The 16,311-nt window shown below is 36.7% G+C and overlaps 2 protein-coding genes and 1 non-coding gene across 3 annotated transcripts; 2 read left to right on the forward strand and 1 right to left on the reverse strand.

The window, feature by feature from the left end:
• The first annotated feature begins 1,128 nt into the window (after positions 1-1,128).
• pgrmc1 (progesterone receptor membrane component 1) lies at positions 1,129-8,328 on the forward strand. The gene is made up of 3 exons (XM_040151193.1): positions 1,129-1,579; positions 4,710-4,865; positions 6,229-8,328. Exons 1-3 carry the CDS (start codon positions 1,285-1,287, stop codon positions 6,321-6,323), a joined length of 546 nt encoding a protein of 181 aa, XP_040007127.1. The 5' UTR covers positions 1,129-1,284; the 3' UTR covers positions 6,324-8,328.
• A 1,920-nt stretch (positions 8,329-10,248) lies between these two features.
• On the reverse strand, positions 10,249-10,359 carry trnal-caa. Its single transcript has 2 exons — positions 10,322-10,359; positions 10,249-10,294 (listed from the first exon to the last, which is right to left on the reverse strand). It is a non-coding gene; the product is annotated as a tRNA-Leu (tRNA).
• Positions 10,360-10,547: 188 nt separating this feature from the next.
• Positions 10,548-14,701, forward strand: LOC120802131 (cytochrome c oxidase subunit 7B, mitochondrial). Its single transcript, XM_040149635.1, has 3 exons — positions 10,548-10,674; positions 11,842-11,957; positions 14,477-14,701. Exons 1-3 carry the CDS (start codon positions 10,638-10,640, stop codon positions 14,558-14,560), a joined length of 237 nt encoding a protein of 78 aa, XP_040005569.1. The 5' UTR covers positions 10,548-10,637; the 3' UTR covers positions 14,561-14,701.
• The last annotated feature ends 1,610 nt before the right edge of the window (positions 14,702-16,311 follow it).

The raw sequence follows: 16,311 nt of genomic DNA on the forward strand, positions 1-16,311 counted from the left end.
GGACAAGTGCATCTTGACGACTGTGTCCAACAACATGGTCCAAACAAGGACAGTCCAAATAAAATGGTTCAGGACTGGAAACACCACCAAAACTGAAAATAGAAAGGAAAGAAAATGAGGGAAAAGAAAGAACAACATCCCAACCCCCCTGCCCTATTCTTTAGTCAGTGCAATAATTAATGTCAAAAAAACAACTTTAAATATTCTAATATCAAATAATAGCTGCTATTTGTAACTTCAAATAGCTTATAGCCATGAACAGATGATGATACAATGAGCCTCTGGACACAGACACGTAAAAGTCCAGCCACCCCTGCTAAAAAGGAGCAAGACCCCCAGACTGGAGGAGACACATTGTAGTCATTTTGCGTCGATTTGTGGCTGTTTGATTTAATTTCCAATAACAGTCAACAGTCACTTCATACCATTCAAGCCAACAATCTACCACCCTCTGACTCTCATTGGGGGGCCACCTTAATACAGAGGGGCGGCCAGGGGTGGCAGAGGGCCCCTCACGTTGGGCTCCCCTGGCCACTCCTCTGTATTAGGGGTGTCCAAACTATATGCGGCTGGACAACTTGATTTATACCGTATGACCTGTGATTTACTTTAAAATTATAATTGTCCAGCTGACTATATTAAAATGCCGTTCCTAGTGTGAACGGTAGCACAATATGGGAACATTATTCGCAGGAAGCACACATGGATGCCAGAGCCACCCATCTGGCTGATGTCATGGCTACTATAGTGAAAACTACTAATCTCATCCAATCAACCGCACTTAAAGTCGTGGGATAACATAACCTTCATGTAGGTAGGTTTGCTTACAGGACCGTTGTATGAGACTGCGTTAGATTTAGCTAGGTGTACCTAATAAACTGAGAACTGAGGGTGCTGAAATGATTAATCAATTAGTCGATCGACAGAAAATGAATACATCATTTTAATAACAGATTAAAGTTGTTTGAGTTATTTAGATTTTTTGACTATTTTCTGACACTTCATAGACTAAACAAATAATCGATGAACCATAAAAATGAATTCAGCCCTAAATTACGAATAAAGACAATAGTATATTGTGATACACTTTATAACGAATTCTACGGTATCTATCACGCAGTTAGAAGAGCCCCATTGGTCTAAGCAGTCAACGGTTGCCCGTGAGGCTGCGGCAGGGATTGGTTCAGGATCTATGAGATCCACCGCTTCCGACCCCACCACACACACCGGAGAGAAGGAGAGCGAGAGAGAGAGAGAGAGAGAGAGAGAGAGAGAGGAGCCAACATGGCTGAATCAGAGGGAAACGAGTTCACTTCTGGTGGCATTTTTCAGGAAATCTTCACCTCCCCGCTGAACCTGACCCTGCTCAGCCTCTGCTTGTTTCTCCTGTACAAAATCCTCCGCGGGGACAAACAGCCGGAGCTCGTCGAGGTGGAAAAACCGCTGCCCAAACTGAAGAGGAGGGATTTCACCCTGGCAGAGTTGAAGCCCTACGATGGAACGCAGAATCCCAGGATCCTCATGGCTGTCAACGGGAAAGTGTTCGACGTGACCAGGGGGAAGAAGTTTTACGGGCCAGGTAACGTTACTCGACCCGCCCGCGTTAAGATGTTACCAATTGTTTCGTCGCCCCTCTCGTGTTACCAACGCAACGCCACCTACGGAAGTTAACGTGAGGTGGCCGTGGGTTTTGTGCGAAATTTATTTTTGCAGCTGGCACTTCACCGGCAATATCGTTAAATATAAGTCGTTGTTCGGTATATGCTCAAGTTTACTTTTATAATTGGAAGCTAACGGCACACCCCCTTAGCTGAGATCACGTTTCACAACAGAGGAGCTGCTGTAGCCTTGCAACCAGAGATCGTCTATGCAAGAAGTTGAGTTACTCCATGGTTAAAAAATACTAATAATATTATTATTATTATTATTATTATTATTATTATTATTATTATTATTATTATTAATAACAATAATAATTATTAATAATAATAACTTGAGCGCCGCCATGTTTTCAAAAGTGCAGTGTGAAAGTGGGTGTAGCCGCATGTCGTGTCCTAAATCGCTCCCAATTCACTATATAGTGCACTGTATTTACTGTCCGCCATTTTATTTGAGTGTCCGAATTCCATGTGAAGGCATTCACTGTATAGGACCCTCAAAGTTCCTACAGTTTAACCAAAAAAGTTACTATCTGCTGACAGAACTAACTCTCTGGGCGCCAGAAGGTTGAAGATGAGGCAGAGATCGTGCGTGAGATGAATTTGAGTAAAAATTAATCTCACTCTGTGAAAGTTATGAACTTCACAGAGTCACAACTCAAATCAAATCTGAGGACACAGACATGACACACACGTTGATATCATTCAGTGTGACCTAAAGTCCCAGATGATATCATTATCTCTGATGTCAATCATAAAGAAACATACATAAATCCACATAGAAAAAAAGATGCTTCAGGACTTGCTTGAGAATCAGCGGGTTTTTAAGTTTTCTTCAGTATGAAAATAAGCCAGTGATAATTATATGTACATCCATGGGTACTCTGCAAACAGGAACTACTAACAGTTAATTCGGTGTACTTTTAATGGGGCCAATTTGCTAAAATGTAAACAAATTAAGGCTAAAAAACCGGGGCTCAAAGAAAATACCAGTACCTACCTGTAGCTGACATTGCAACTGGACATTTGATGAGGCACACAGGGTCTTCCTCTCCCGATGGTTTTAATTTTTTCTGTCATCCCATTGGTTCCCAGATAGGTTAGCATATTCCCAGGATTCCGGCAAAAACATTCAGGCTACTCCATTTTCACACAAAAGTCAAATGTCACACTGAGCTGATTTTAAAAAGTCAGCGGGAAGAAAACCTCAGGGATCCACTTTAAAATACAAGAAACATCACTCTGGACAGCATTTCAATTACAGCAGGACCAGTGACTTCACAGGTCCTGCTGGAGGTAACCGTGGCACCGTAGCTGATGAACTCCATCAGAACTGACGCAGAATTAAAGAGTGAACTGATTTAACCTGCAGATTGTGTTTCTGGTTTTCTCAGCACCGCCAACTTCAGCTTCCGTCCGCCATTAGCGGCTCACATGACAGACTCGTAAGCTTGGTGATTGGATGTTTCGTGCCTATAAATGTATCTGGGGATACATAGTTAACTTATCCCCTGACACCTTCATGTACGTGAGGTTGTCCCTTTCAACTTTTTTATCAAAGAAAGAGATATTTTTTCACAAAGTTTTCAATCATTTGGACTTGCGATTGAGGTAGGAGATTTTCGTGCTGATCCAGTCATAGAAGAACTCCAACTGCGTGTCACCTAACATTGTCTATGGGCAAAATGAATGGGCACCTGAAATATGTCCTCCCACTTGTCGTTCATTGCAGCAGTGAGGTTAAATCCGTGTAGGTTTTTACTAGAAAGTAAGGGCATGCGTTAACTGAAATAAGAGTCTGTTCTGTCATGCTTCATTGGGATATTTCTGTTAGCTGGAAACAGACACAGAGTTAGACCTCTCTCTTCTTTTATCTCATCTCAGATTGTAACCTCTGTTGCGTGTAACCTCTGACCAAGAGGATAGCTCACTGTTATGCAAACTTTTTCAGTGCACTGCACACCCACTGAAAAGTTAAATACTGTGTAAACGTAAGAGGCCATACAAGAACTTTTTTCTCAGGCTGGCAAAATTTGTATTTAAATAAGTAATCGTCTGCTCAAAGAAAAAGTAAAGATGTTTTACTGCTACACTGTCATTTTAAGACTAAATGTCTAGCAATAAATTGAACGAAAAAAATACAAAAATTAATTAATAATATAAATAATTATTAATTAAGTTCCTAAAATAGTCACTCTTACTTATTTTGTTTGATGCATGCAAAGATTTCTAAAAGTGCCATTATCAGGCATAATTATATTCAGTATTTTATTATTTCATTTTTATTAATTTTTAGACACAAACTAAAGCAGTTAAATTATTCTTGTGATGTATAAAACAAGCAAGAACATACAGGATGCCATGTACAACTGCCTGGGTAGAAAACAGGCAGTTTTCTATCCAGCAGGACTGACTACTTACTTCCTAACCCTGTCTGTGGCCCTCAGTCCATTTGTTCCTATCAAAACACTGAGCTTTAAAATTTGGTCACAAATATGTAGACTTTCTTTTTTTTTTTAAAGGCTCAGTAACTTTCCAAAAGAGTTGGACACTGTAAGTTTTAGCAAACATTACTCAAACAGCTGTAAATAATACATTTGTTGAGGACTATTTTAAGCAGCGGATTAATACACATTTGGTATTCTAGTGAGTATTTACCGCAGCAGGATGATGAATGTGGGATTGGTGCAAAATGAACCACAGTGACCGGGTTCACAGTAATGAAGGAACATGTCAGCCAGTGCAGCAGTGTGGCTAAATTTGTGTTTTTAATTGTTTCTGGACAACAATGGAGCTCTATGGCACAGAGTGTTCATTGTTGGGTTTGATGTTATCATGGAAAAAATAAAGAATATCACCAAACGTACCCCTTAAACAGATGCCTATCTCAACATCAGGCTACTAGAGAGAAAGTTCCAAGTAAAACAAAAAAAAGGCTCACAATGATCCGTTTTCAGTTGTTTGTATCATTGTGCACCCGCCATCATCATTGCTGCTGTTACTGTTGTGCGCTTCACCGTGGGCTCTCTGTGTGTCCTGTCTGTCTTGCAGAGGGGCCGTATGGAGTGTTTGCAGGCAGAGATGCATCCAGAGGTCTGGCCACGTTCTGCCTGGAGAAAGAGGCCCTGAAAGACGAACACGATGACCTGTCCGACCTTAACGCCATGCAGCAGGAGAGCCTCTCTGAGTGGGAGACTCAGTTCACCTGTGAGTAAAATGTGACCGTATCAGATTGTCACATTACAATTATTGTGGCCAATAATATCACTGTATCTTTTTTCCCCTTTTATGTGTGCTTTGTAAAACACTTTATAATGGTTTATTTTGATAAGTGCCATATAAATAAACTTTATTATTATTATTATTATTATTATTATTATTATTATTATTATTATTATCATCAGTAGTAGGAGTAGTAGTATTATTAGTAATATTATTATTGTTTTGCTATCTGATTCCTGTTGCCTGCGGACTTTGGAGACTCACTGCTGCTAATTGGTTAAGTTACAGAACTTTTAGTGCCTGTTAGTGTTACAAATTTTTTTGCATATTTATTTAAATATTTTTATCATCTCCAGGTTATATTTTATCCCTGCTAATGTCATGATACAACAAACATAGGAGATGGTAGAGTTTTGTTTGTTTACTGTAAAAATACACACATAGCATCAACACAATCATCACAGTAAAAACGCTTCTTGATTTCATAAGTTATCTGCTTTGTGCAGCCTGCTCCTTAATATTTTGGGAGGATAAGGAAGCATATTTTTTTTACTTCCACTCAATACCGGCATATCGTGTTAGTGTGCTCTGTACTCTTGTAGCCTGAAAGGAGCGTAACACCCAATACTACAAATACTCAATACATTTAGGGGTCTGCACCCAGTGTATACCAAAGACAAATAACACTCAAACCTCCCTGCACTATCCTGAAGTGCAACTATTAGAGCTGAAATGTGTGAAATTCAGTCACACCATGTGTGCCTTGGATTTTTTTTTTTTTTTTAAACCTCACTAGCTGAACAGTGAACCATTTGACTTTGAAAACTGGAAAAATCCAGTCTAAAACACAAAACTTTATTGGTGGGAATGACTTTGCAGCAGTGTCTGTGTCTCTTATTTTAAACACCCACTCCTGCTTTCATACATGTTTTGATTTCTTTTGAGTGCTGACGATTAAAATTATTTGTAAAAAGCAAAATGTAAACAGCCATGGACAGATTGGACAGTGACTCACTTACTTTGGGCTTTCTGCTTTTTGACATGTTGTGGCCATTGAAAAAGATGATTGGAGTCATCAAAAATAATAGTTAATCATTAGATTCAGCTGTAGATAAGTTTTATAGAGGACTCTTGATGGTTAATAAACAGACATGTATTTCATATTCTCTTCAAAAGTCAGACAACAAATTAAAAATTCCAGAAAAGTGAGAGAGTCACAAAACACGATGAAAAGACCTTGGCTGTTTCCAGGAGGATCCCCATTGTGTCCTTGAATAACTGTCCGAGAATTCAGCGTCCTTAAGGCTGTAATTTGTTTGCTTATTTTCTTTATTTTCCACCATTACAGTTAAGTATGACTACGCCGGCAAGCTTCTGAAGCCAGGAGAGGAGCCCACAGAGTACACAGACGACGAGGAAGGAAAAGACAAAAAGGTGGACTAGAAAATAAAAAGTGACCAAGAGGGAAAAATGACAGATGCCTTAATGTTTGTTTGTAATTTGATGCTGGTTGCTTCCTGTTAGGGCCATTCAGAGACAAATCATCCATCTTCTGTATCCCTTCTAGTATTTTTGGATCATCGCATTCCTGGATTTTATTTGCCGACTGAATTCCATTCATCTCCATTTGTGTCATGTGAAGGTTAGACAGCATTAACAGTTAAATACACTGCATTAGAGCTGTGCAGCATTGTTACAGTTTAAATCCCTTACCGTAAACTTAAACATGGATCCTTAGATTGTTGTAGAGAATCAAGAACTCAAGAAAATCGAGGAACATTTGCGACATTTTGTGACGCTCACCTCAGTAACAGCCCATCGGATCAATTCGATGATCCACGATCCACAGCTCTGATCCTCAAGCCCCTTAAAGCTTCAGTCTGACCAAAAGCTAGTGTGGTTAGCTGAGAAGTTTCCCCAAAATTAGATCCCTTTACAGTTAGCTACAATAGCTAATCAAGGGGACTGATTTCTTTGTTTACTTTTCCTCGAACTCTGAGACAAATTTTTGAAATGTTTTAGGTCAAATAACATTGATTGCCATGGTATACAATATTACGCTTGAGTTGCGTCTCTTGAATCTCTACAACGGAGATGGCGAGTGCAGAATTAACATGACCCAGATTCACCCAGACCAACACCCGGGTTGGAAAAAAAACAAAACAAAACATAATTTTCTAATTGGACCGAGCGCTGATGAGCTGAAGTAATCATTTTTTTTTTTTTTAAAGATGTCATCATATAAACACAGCAAATCTGATTTCTCTTAAGCACCTTCTCTCAATAAACTGTACCTAAGTTTCACCAAACTGCCAGTTGCATCCTTTCTGGCTTAAAGCCTTACCATTACCATCATATAAGAGGTCATATGGCCTGTTGTTTGTTTTTTTTTGTCAGCTCTTCACAGTAAAAATAGGACAATAACATTCAGATGTGTGTAACATTACAACACATCAAATGTATCTTCTGATCTGAACTGTCCTGTACATTTAAGCAAGATTTAAAATGTCTGATTTTCAGTGCTGATTTCTGTTGACAGCCCTTACTCCTAAACTGATCCTGAGATTTCATTCTATGAGTTTACAGATTTGTTATTACTCACAGTGATGATCCAGGTTGTTGCATCCAGCGCTGTTGGCTCACCCTGCAGAGGCCGTCTTAATCTCAATGGTACCCTCATCAGAAGTTGATTGACAGAGCAGTAATTGAACCCAATTTTCAGATCTGATTCACAGTCAAGTGAAAATAATGACCATTCTCTGATTTCAGCTTCTCAAATATAAGGGAAGCTTTCGTAAATCGTACTTTGAATTTCTTGTGGATTTCGGACTCTAGGTTGGTGCAATGATTTTGTCAACAAATTTTAAAAAAAAACCCCACTGAATATGAAGCCCTCATTTAGATTCAGTAGTGTTTTTACTGTTAACGATTTTAGTACATTATATGGTTCAGAAGAAAAGTGTCAGAAAGTTCAAAGTACAAAGAAATTACTTCAGTTAGGTCATAGTTTCTGATGACAACTAGATAATAGATTAAAAAAAAGTTGATTGCTAATCACATCAGTTTTTAGCAATATCTGACAAGTCCAGGTTGGACTTCCAGGCTTTTTTTTTTTTTTTCTACAGTTGTGTCAGTGTATTCCTGCAGAGACTTTGTTCGCGAGGAAATCCTGTTAATTTCTAATCCTGAAGTTATATGGAAGAAGTTAGCGTTTTTCTGACTGTAGAAAAAATTGCTGTGTTAAATAATCTGTTAACAATATTTTTCTTTGCTACCATCATCCCTGTAAAAACTGGAGAGATTGGCGACTTTCCATAAAAACAGATTCAATGAGGGAACATTTTCAGTATGCATGTACATACAATATGTAAACTAAATGTCATGATACTGTCATACTGTTATAATCCTGAATGATATTTTGCTTTAATAAAGAAAACTACAAAACTCAGGCTTGCCAGTCTGTAATCGTTAGATATCATTATTTATTTTCAAAAAATGTGGTGTTATTAAACGGTCTCCCATGTTACATTCCAATGGTGGATGTTGACTGCAGATCCTTCACTTAAATACTGATACCACGTCATGAAAATACTCCAGCAAAAGTAAAACTCCTGCATAGATAATGTCACTAGGAAAATTATGCTCTGTAAGACAAGAAACCAAAAAAAACAAAACAAAGATAAACAATTGCTTTGTACCAATTGACCTTACAGTGTAGTAACTCATCATTTTTCACTGCGACTTTGAGGTTTTTCAGTTCACCAAAAAAAAAAAGTTGTTCCTGTTACTTAGAAATGGTTGTAACAAGTCTTAATCAGTGTTTGCCTTGAGCTTGGAAACAACTCTCTCAACACTGCTCTCATGTGGCATATGTAATGTGATGTAAGAGGATGCAGAAAGTGTCTGGTTCTCAGACCTATCTATCACAGTTTGAATTATTTTACTTTTCAACAGAGAGAAGACCATCTGACACCTCGGTGACATGTATTCAAACACACACATAACAGCCTCCATCAAGTAACTTTTCACATTTTTGAAAAAGGAAGGTTTTCTGGGGAATTTTAACCTAAATGCAATGCATGCTGGGAAGTATATGCAAATAAGCTAACCATGTTTCTAAATATCTTAAATCAATGAGTTAAGTAAACAATCCATCAGACATTTTGTCAGCTGATTGATCATGATTTTTAGCTCCGAAAGTGATAATCAAACAATTTAATCTTGAATCTGACAAATGATTCAAAGTTTTTGGGACTTCCTCACTTTTGTTGAAATAAGAGTCCATTTGTTGGCACAATTTAATTTTTTCTTTAAATGCTGATGATTTAAGTTTCTGAGGCTTAACAACCTCCGATCGTTATTTATGCCAAAGAATATAAGTAGCAGTTTTTACAGTGTGGTAAACTATTAAAAATAAAAATAGTCAATGCAGAAAAATGGCCCTTGTGACTGTAACAACATTATATATTTTATCATTAACTTATTATTAGTCATGTATCCAGAAAATTGAGCCTTGAGTGGCAAGTTCACAACATTGGTTATGTTCAACCAATAGTTCAAATCTCTAAGTCATAGACTAGTTGATTAATAAACAAATTGTTTTGGCTCTATTTGTACAGTATATCATTAATGTGTAACTCTTAACTAAAGATGTCAGTTAATTGTTGTGAAGTAGAAAATACAGTTTTTCCCTCTGAACTGTAGTGAAGTAGAAGAGGCTGGAGGAGGTCATACTGATGTAAAGTACCTTAAAGTTGGACTAGAGTAAATGTTATTAGTGACATTTCACCACTCTTAAGTTCAAAAGCAAACTGGAATTAACTGAATCTAGGAAATCCTTAAAAAATATGAGAAGTTAATACACTTTAGTCGGTTTATACCATTTGAATTAAATATAGTTGTATGTAAACGTTTGGCTGCCCCTGGGCAAATTACATACTGTGCTGATTTTTAAAATGGAGCAGCAAACAGACGTTTAAAATAAGTCTTTCCTCATATGTTAACGCACCCCTACTTTTTGTTAGGTTACTCTTATTTCATTAAAAAAAGCAGTAATTGTGACATGTACAAACAACATACAGGTGCAAATGGTGATTTGGTTTTATTGGCTTAAAAGGTTGAATGATAAATGTAAATCACACGTGATTCGGGGGGTTATCAATTTATTTTTACAATGTGTCGCATTATTAAAGCCTCCTCCGAGTTGAATTTGATTTGTGAATTGGAATTACCCAAAATTAAGGCAAGTAGATACACTCATAAACCCTTTTGAATGCACAATTTTTGATAAGTACTGGCTTTTACGTTATTTTTTTTATCGCTGTTGTTGTTTTTAACATAAATGCAAAGCTAATAAAGAAAAATTATGTGTCAGAAGTGGGATTCGAACCCACGCCTCCATTCGGAGACCAGAAGTCCCGTTTCTGCGGAAGGAGTTTATCCTTGAGTCTGGCGCCTTAGACCACTCGGCCATCCTGACACGGTCTCCATGAAGAGAGTGTGTCGGGATTTTATTTACAATACTCCCACTACAAACCCAGTTTGTGGTAGTTTGTAACATACAAATTTACTAATTCCGTTTCGTGTGTGTGTCTGTTTTATTAAATGTATGTATTTCGCTTCCATTTACACACTTTACGATTAGTTTTTGTCGACGCATGCTCATATGGACAATCGTAATATCCGCCGTGTCTACGTGCGACGGCCATATTACACTTCCGTTCTTCAAGGGTATCTGAAGACACCAGGCGAAACAACATGTACCGGTTTGCTAAGGCTGCAGTCAACGTTACCGGTAAGCACACCGGGTTTTCATAGCAATATATGCTGTGTGTCTGTATTTAGGCCAGGCACCAGTTTAATATCAGTCGACTAAAAGTTTTGCCGGCCTCTTTTTGGTAGGTGACCGCGGTCGGCGTGCCATCAGCCTGCTGTTAGCCAGCTAACATTAGCATCTCTCCAAAGAAGTCGTTACATATTTTAAAACACACTTACTTCTGTCATTAGATTTCTTAAATTATCTTCCATAAATTAAACTAGTTATTGATTTTGAATTAGCCTTTTTAATATGCAATTTTCCTCTGAGAGATGTCATTGTCCGGACACACTGACCTGTATAATTCATGATAGTGATGAGCCAACATGTTTGTAATATCTATTTTCTTTTCGAATAGTCGTGGAAATACGCATTAGTTATGGAGAATATTACGCTCTGGTAAACTGCCTAAATGATGCCCTTGAAATTAGACTCTGATAAAGAGAGGGCAAATAAGGACAGTCTGAGAAGACTGTCCTTATTGCTTTCTGATTATTTCAGAAACCATTTTGAAAAGATTTTGACTCAGAAATAATTGCTGCCTTGCGGTGTTTTCAGACAACACTTGAGTGTAGCCATTCATAATTTAAAAGAAAGGTCTAATACGACCAATAAAAATGATAGGATAGCTAATTTCCCTGATTGGAAATGTGACCTTTTGTAAAATAACTCCTGTATCCGTTCATTTGCTGATTATTTTCTGGATTAATCATTTAGTCTCTAAAATATGAGGGAACAATGCTCATAATGTCCCAAATCCCAAGGTGTTGTCTTCAGATGTCCTATTTTGACTGAACAACAGCCTATTCATTTTCTGACTTGCCTCATTAAATGACTAATCGTTTCAGCTCTACAGACAAAAATTAATGACAGTCCGGATTAGACTATCCAACAGAATTTATTTCAGCCTTTTTTATTTTCCACCTTTCCAAACGTGAGTGTTTTGTCATTGTTCTCGCTACTACATCTTGATTTGTGCCCATTTTACATTTATTAGTATTATTTTCAGCTTCGTATAAACCTTAGCCATGTACTCTCTCTAAAGAGAACTTAATATGAATGGAAGTGTAAGTCATGAATAATAAAAGTAGGTAATAGTGCAGTGTATACATGCCAGTCATTACCATGAAGACTGTTGTTCTCCAGGTCAGGCCGTGCGGCAGGTGAGGCATGGGTCCACCGTCCGCCAGGACTTCCACTCAAAGTACGGCACCGGCCTGATGATCGGTGGAGCTGTCTTCTGCACGGCTGTGTGGTCATACGTAAGTAGTGCTGTGGTGTCAGCCTATGCACATTAATTTATAAGTATAACCTTAACGGACAGCTTGCTCACAAAGTGTTATATAGAGCAACACGAGTGCAGGTTAAATAGTGGTTGTATTTTCAAGCAAGGATAAATGAATGCTACACGTGCCCCCTGGATTTCAGTGTAGGAGGAGAAAGACGTTTGGGTGCGGGGGGATCAGTCTATACAGAAAATCTTAGTATTTTATATAAAACCTGATCAATGCTATGTGGTGGTATTATGATGCACTGAGGACAATACGTGTGCAGAAATATTGTTAACAGGTAAGCTTAAGGACTTGAAAGTTCAACCAGAAGGTCACATTTGAATTAAAAACTTCTAAAACATTTTTGTTGGTTATCCTGCAGTTTCTGTAGTTCTAATTTATTTGAAATAAGAAGAATGTATGTATGCAAACAACAGACACAACCACATAACATAGACTTCACCAATCCATTGGCACCTTCCACACACACCTAGAAAAAAAGAAAATCTATACTCTATATCTCACTGTACAATTACTGGCCAAACAAAATATCAGAAACTTATGTCCAGGAGTTATTTTCCATTAGTATCTTCCCCTTTTACTATAAAATATAAGTGAAATATTTTATAGACTGGCTCCATATTTCCAAAAAAAAAAGCGTCAATTTTCCTTTTGCAGCAAACAACAGATTTTCCTTTGCCAGGCAGTAAGAAAAACTCAAAATCCATTCAGAAACAGTGTAGTTCTTTTTCTGTTTAAGTAGTGTTTAATGAAATAGTTTAAAAGTGGTTCTAGTTGTTATTAATACCAATAAAATAATAAATAGAGAAATGGTTCTGCACATTCAATCCTTTGGACTAAAAACACTTTTGACTAAAAACACTCAGCTCACTATGTGAGCTAAGTGTTTGATTTGTATTTTTGTTGTTCTGCATTCTGTAGCAACGAGTCACACACTAGACATTGTTTACCAAATTGCATTTGTTCAGGTAACTGTTCCTGAATATCACCTGTTAATTATAACCACTGGAGGGCGTTCTGAACACGTTTACTGTCATATTACACAGCTCATGTGTGCTCAGAGATTGATAGTATGAATGGCTTTGTTTTTATGTACATAAAATGTTTACTTTATCCCAACTAAGATCAGAGGTCATTTAAATATGAAAGGTATTTATAAGATATGTGTATTGTAAGAAGAAGTCTTTGGGTATGTATATATATTTTTTTTATTTAGAACTTATTTAGTTATTTTAAATTTACTTACAGCAGTTTGTAAAAATTAGATGTAGTTTCAGACATGAGACGAAAAACAAACAAAAATGGCAAAGAAAAATATGCAAAAGAAAAGAAGTCAACAAAAGAAATAAATAAAAACAAAAAAGATTAGAAGAGTAGATGGATTCATAAGAGTTGCATTATGAGACCGAATTGACATTCAATTTTCTGTTTGCTTGTTTCTAATAAGTGGGTACCTTTTTTTTTCCGTTTTCATTTGTTTTTGTTTTTTGTTACTTGTTTTTTAATGTTTTTGTCAGTAGTTTCAGTTTGTAGGCATGTTTTTTTTTTTTTTTTTTTTTTTAAATTCCATACATCTTCTTTACTATTTGGATATTTTAAAGATAAGTATGTATAAAAGTTTGTACCAACGCAGAAATACTGTTTCTTTAGTCTCTGGCTTAAAGGGGCAATGTGTAAGAATTGGCTGACTATCACATTCATACACCAAACATATAGGGAACAGCATATCAATAGAAAGTTGGGGTGTCTACCCCTATCGAAAGAAACAAGGAAATGCGCTCTTTTTTTAGGAATGTCACAGAGAGAGGGTGGCTGCCTTGGTTTAGTTAATTTATAGCTTAATATAAGCTTTGTACTTCTGGCGATTGGATTTAGGCTTCAAAAATCATAAAAATGGTGTCCTCTCGTGAAGATTATCTTGCTTAACAAAACGTGTAAGAATCATAAACTTGTGTCACAGAGCTCATTTTCTACAATAATTCAAAAGCCGATGGAAAAATCCCATTGGCTTTTTGATGAGGGAAGTAGGGTGATGCAAACTTCTGGGTTGGCCTGCAAAAATGCCTCACCCCTGCAGCACTCTGTAGCCTACTCGCAGTTACTACTACTTCATCCTCTCTTGTTGGACTGAGCGTAGAAGGGACAGTACAGTGACTCACTATTGCCTCTTGAGGTAGAAAGTTGTAATATGAGACGGAACGGGGCCAGCTGGTTAGCATTCAAACGTCAGTAGATGTCCCTGCAACACAATACATAGACATCAAAAACTGTTATTTCTTCCATAATCTTAATTCAATTTGAATGTTTGAAACTAAAATACTTACTTATTGCACCTTAACCTTGGATTTAAATTTGAATTCCTTTTGTATTAACAAGGTCTTTTAACGAGTCTTACATTTTTGAGGAACCCCGTTATCCCTCTGCAAACAGATAAAGGTTACAGAAAGTTCATGTTGGTATTAAATTATTTGTTTCCTGTCTTTGTGCAGGTGCTGACTCAGACTGGCATCACTTGGAATCTGTCACCAGTCGGAAAGGTCACGCCAAAAGACTGGAGAGAGGCCGAGGAGTGAAAAGCCGCCATGACAGACCTGCATCTTACCTAATAAACCTTCTGGTTGTACAGATGAAGAATGAAAATCTGTGTTCAGACAGTGAATGCCTGTGCTTACTCCAACATGTTACTTTACTAAATTAAATGTGATTCTACTGAAGATTGTTTCTTCTTTTTTAAGCTGTGCATCGTAATTCTGCATACAGTAGCTACCATTATCTATGACAGCTGTCTTTCCAGCAGTCAATAAGTTTCTGGTTCCCAAAATTGACATGTTAATGTTCAAAGTCATGATAGAATTTACATTTAAGTATGGGGGCGGGGATTTAAATTAATTGAACTGAAATTTGCTCATAACACAAACAACTCAAATGCCAAATATTGTCTAGTTCCAGCTTCTCCAATTTGAAGATTTGCTAGTTTTCTCTTTAATTCCACTATAAATAGAATATCTTTGGGTTTTGTTGGTTGGATAAAACAACAATTGAAGGCGTTGTATTGGGCTCTGGAAGATTGCAGTGGACATTTTTCACTCTTTAACAACAGTAATAAAGTTCCTTGGAATGTCTCGGCGTCGTAAGAATAAAAATCTAATATATAAAATATAAAAAAATTAAGATTTTCATACAAAACATATGAAGAGTTTATTAAATGTGACGATGTGTTAGTAGATTGTTAAACTACTGAACAAATGTACGAGTATAGCTCCAACAACTAATCAATTAATCGATTAATCAATTGACGGAAAATCACATTAGGCGGGTGATTTCCTACTGGCCAGTATGAACAGGAGGAATGATTCCAGCAAACAATAACTATTTCGATATTCAAATGGACACCTGACTTGTAAGACAGATTTGAAGAATTGTGAACTTATCCTTGAACTACATTTTCCCAATTATGCTTACATACTTTTACTTAAGTAACATTTTCAGTGTAAGACTTTTACTTGTAATGTGGAATTTTTAAACTGTGGTATTAGTACTTTTATTTAAGTAAGGGATCTGAATACTTCCTCCACCAATTTTAAATTCATACATCTCAGGGATTTACAATATTTGCAACCATCACAATATATACTGGCTGTCATCGAAGCATTTGCTTGATTTAACAAAAAACCTGTTTGGAAAGACCTTTTCAGATTCTTTATAACCAATAAAGTAAAGGAGGGTCATTTTAAAATATTGCATAAGTTTTATCCATGTAACAAATTCATCAGTAGATATAAAGACATTTTTCCATTATAATAATTTTTCCTCAATATTACACATTTTTAAATTTAGCTGCTATTCAAAAAAAAGTTTATTCTGCAAATCAATGTATTTGTGAGAATACATGGTTTTGTTTTTATCTGTTAAATCCAATGACAGTGTGACTGATGACTAAATAAAACTTCATAAGTCAAGAACAACTAACAATGTGCCCAATTTTAGACTTTTGTGGAAAACTTTTATGCATCCCTGAGCAATCCCCAAAACTGAAAAGCCCAATAAACATTTTCTTTTGCAAAACTACTTTTCAAGATAACATGCTGGAGCACATTTGATTTGATTTATCAAATTTTACACAGTTATTCATTTTTTGGTATTTTTAGTTATGTGATGCATTTTGTTATGTTGACCCTGCCTTATATTTCTACCATGGAACAGCTATTTATTTGAAAAAAATGTTTTCTGCTCTACCTTATAAGTAAAACTGTATTTTTTTTTAAAAAATAAATTTTTTTTTTTTCTATAATGAGATTAACAGTAGTGAATCAGAACATGATGT

The sequence above is a fragment of the Xiphias gladius genome, chromosome 17, assembly GCF_016859285.1.
Source record: "Xiphias gladius isolate SHS-SW01 ecotype Sanya breed wild chromosome 17, ASM1685928v1, whole genome shotgun sequence".
NCBI lineage: Eukaryota > Metazoa > Chordata > Actinopteri > Istiophoriformes > Xiphiidae > Xiphias > Xiphias gladius.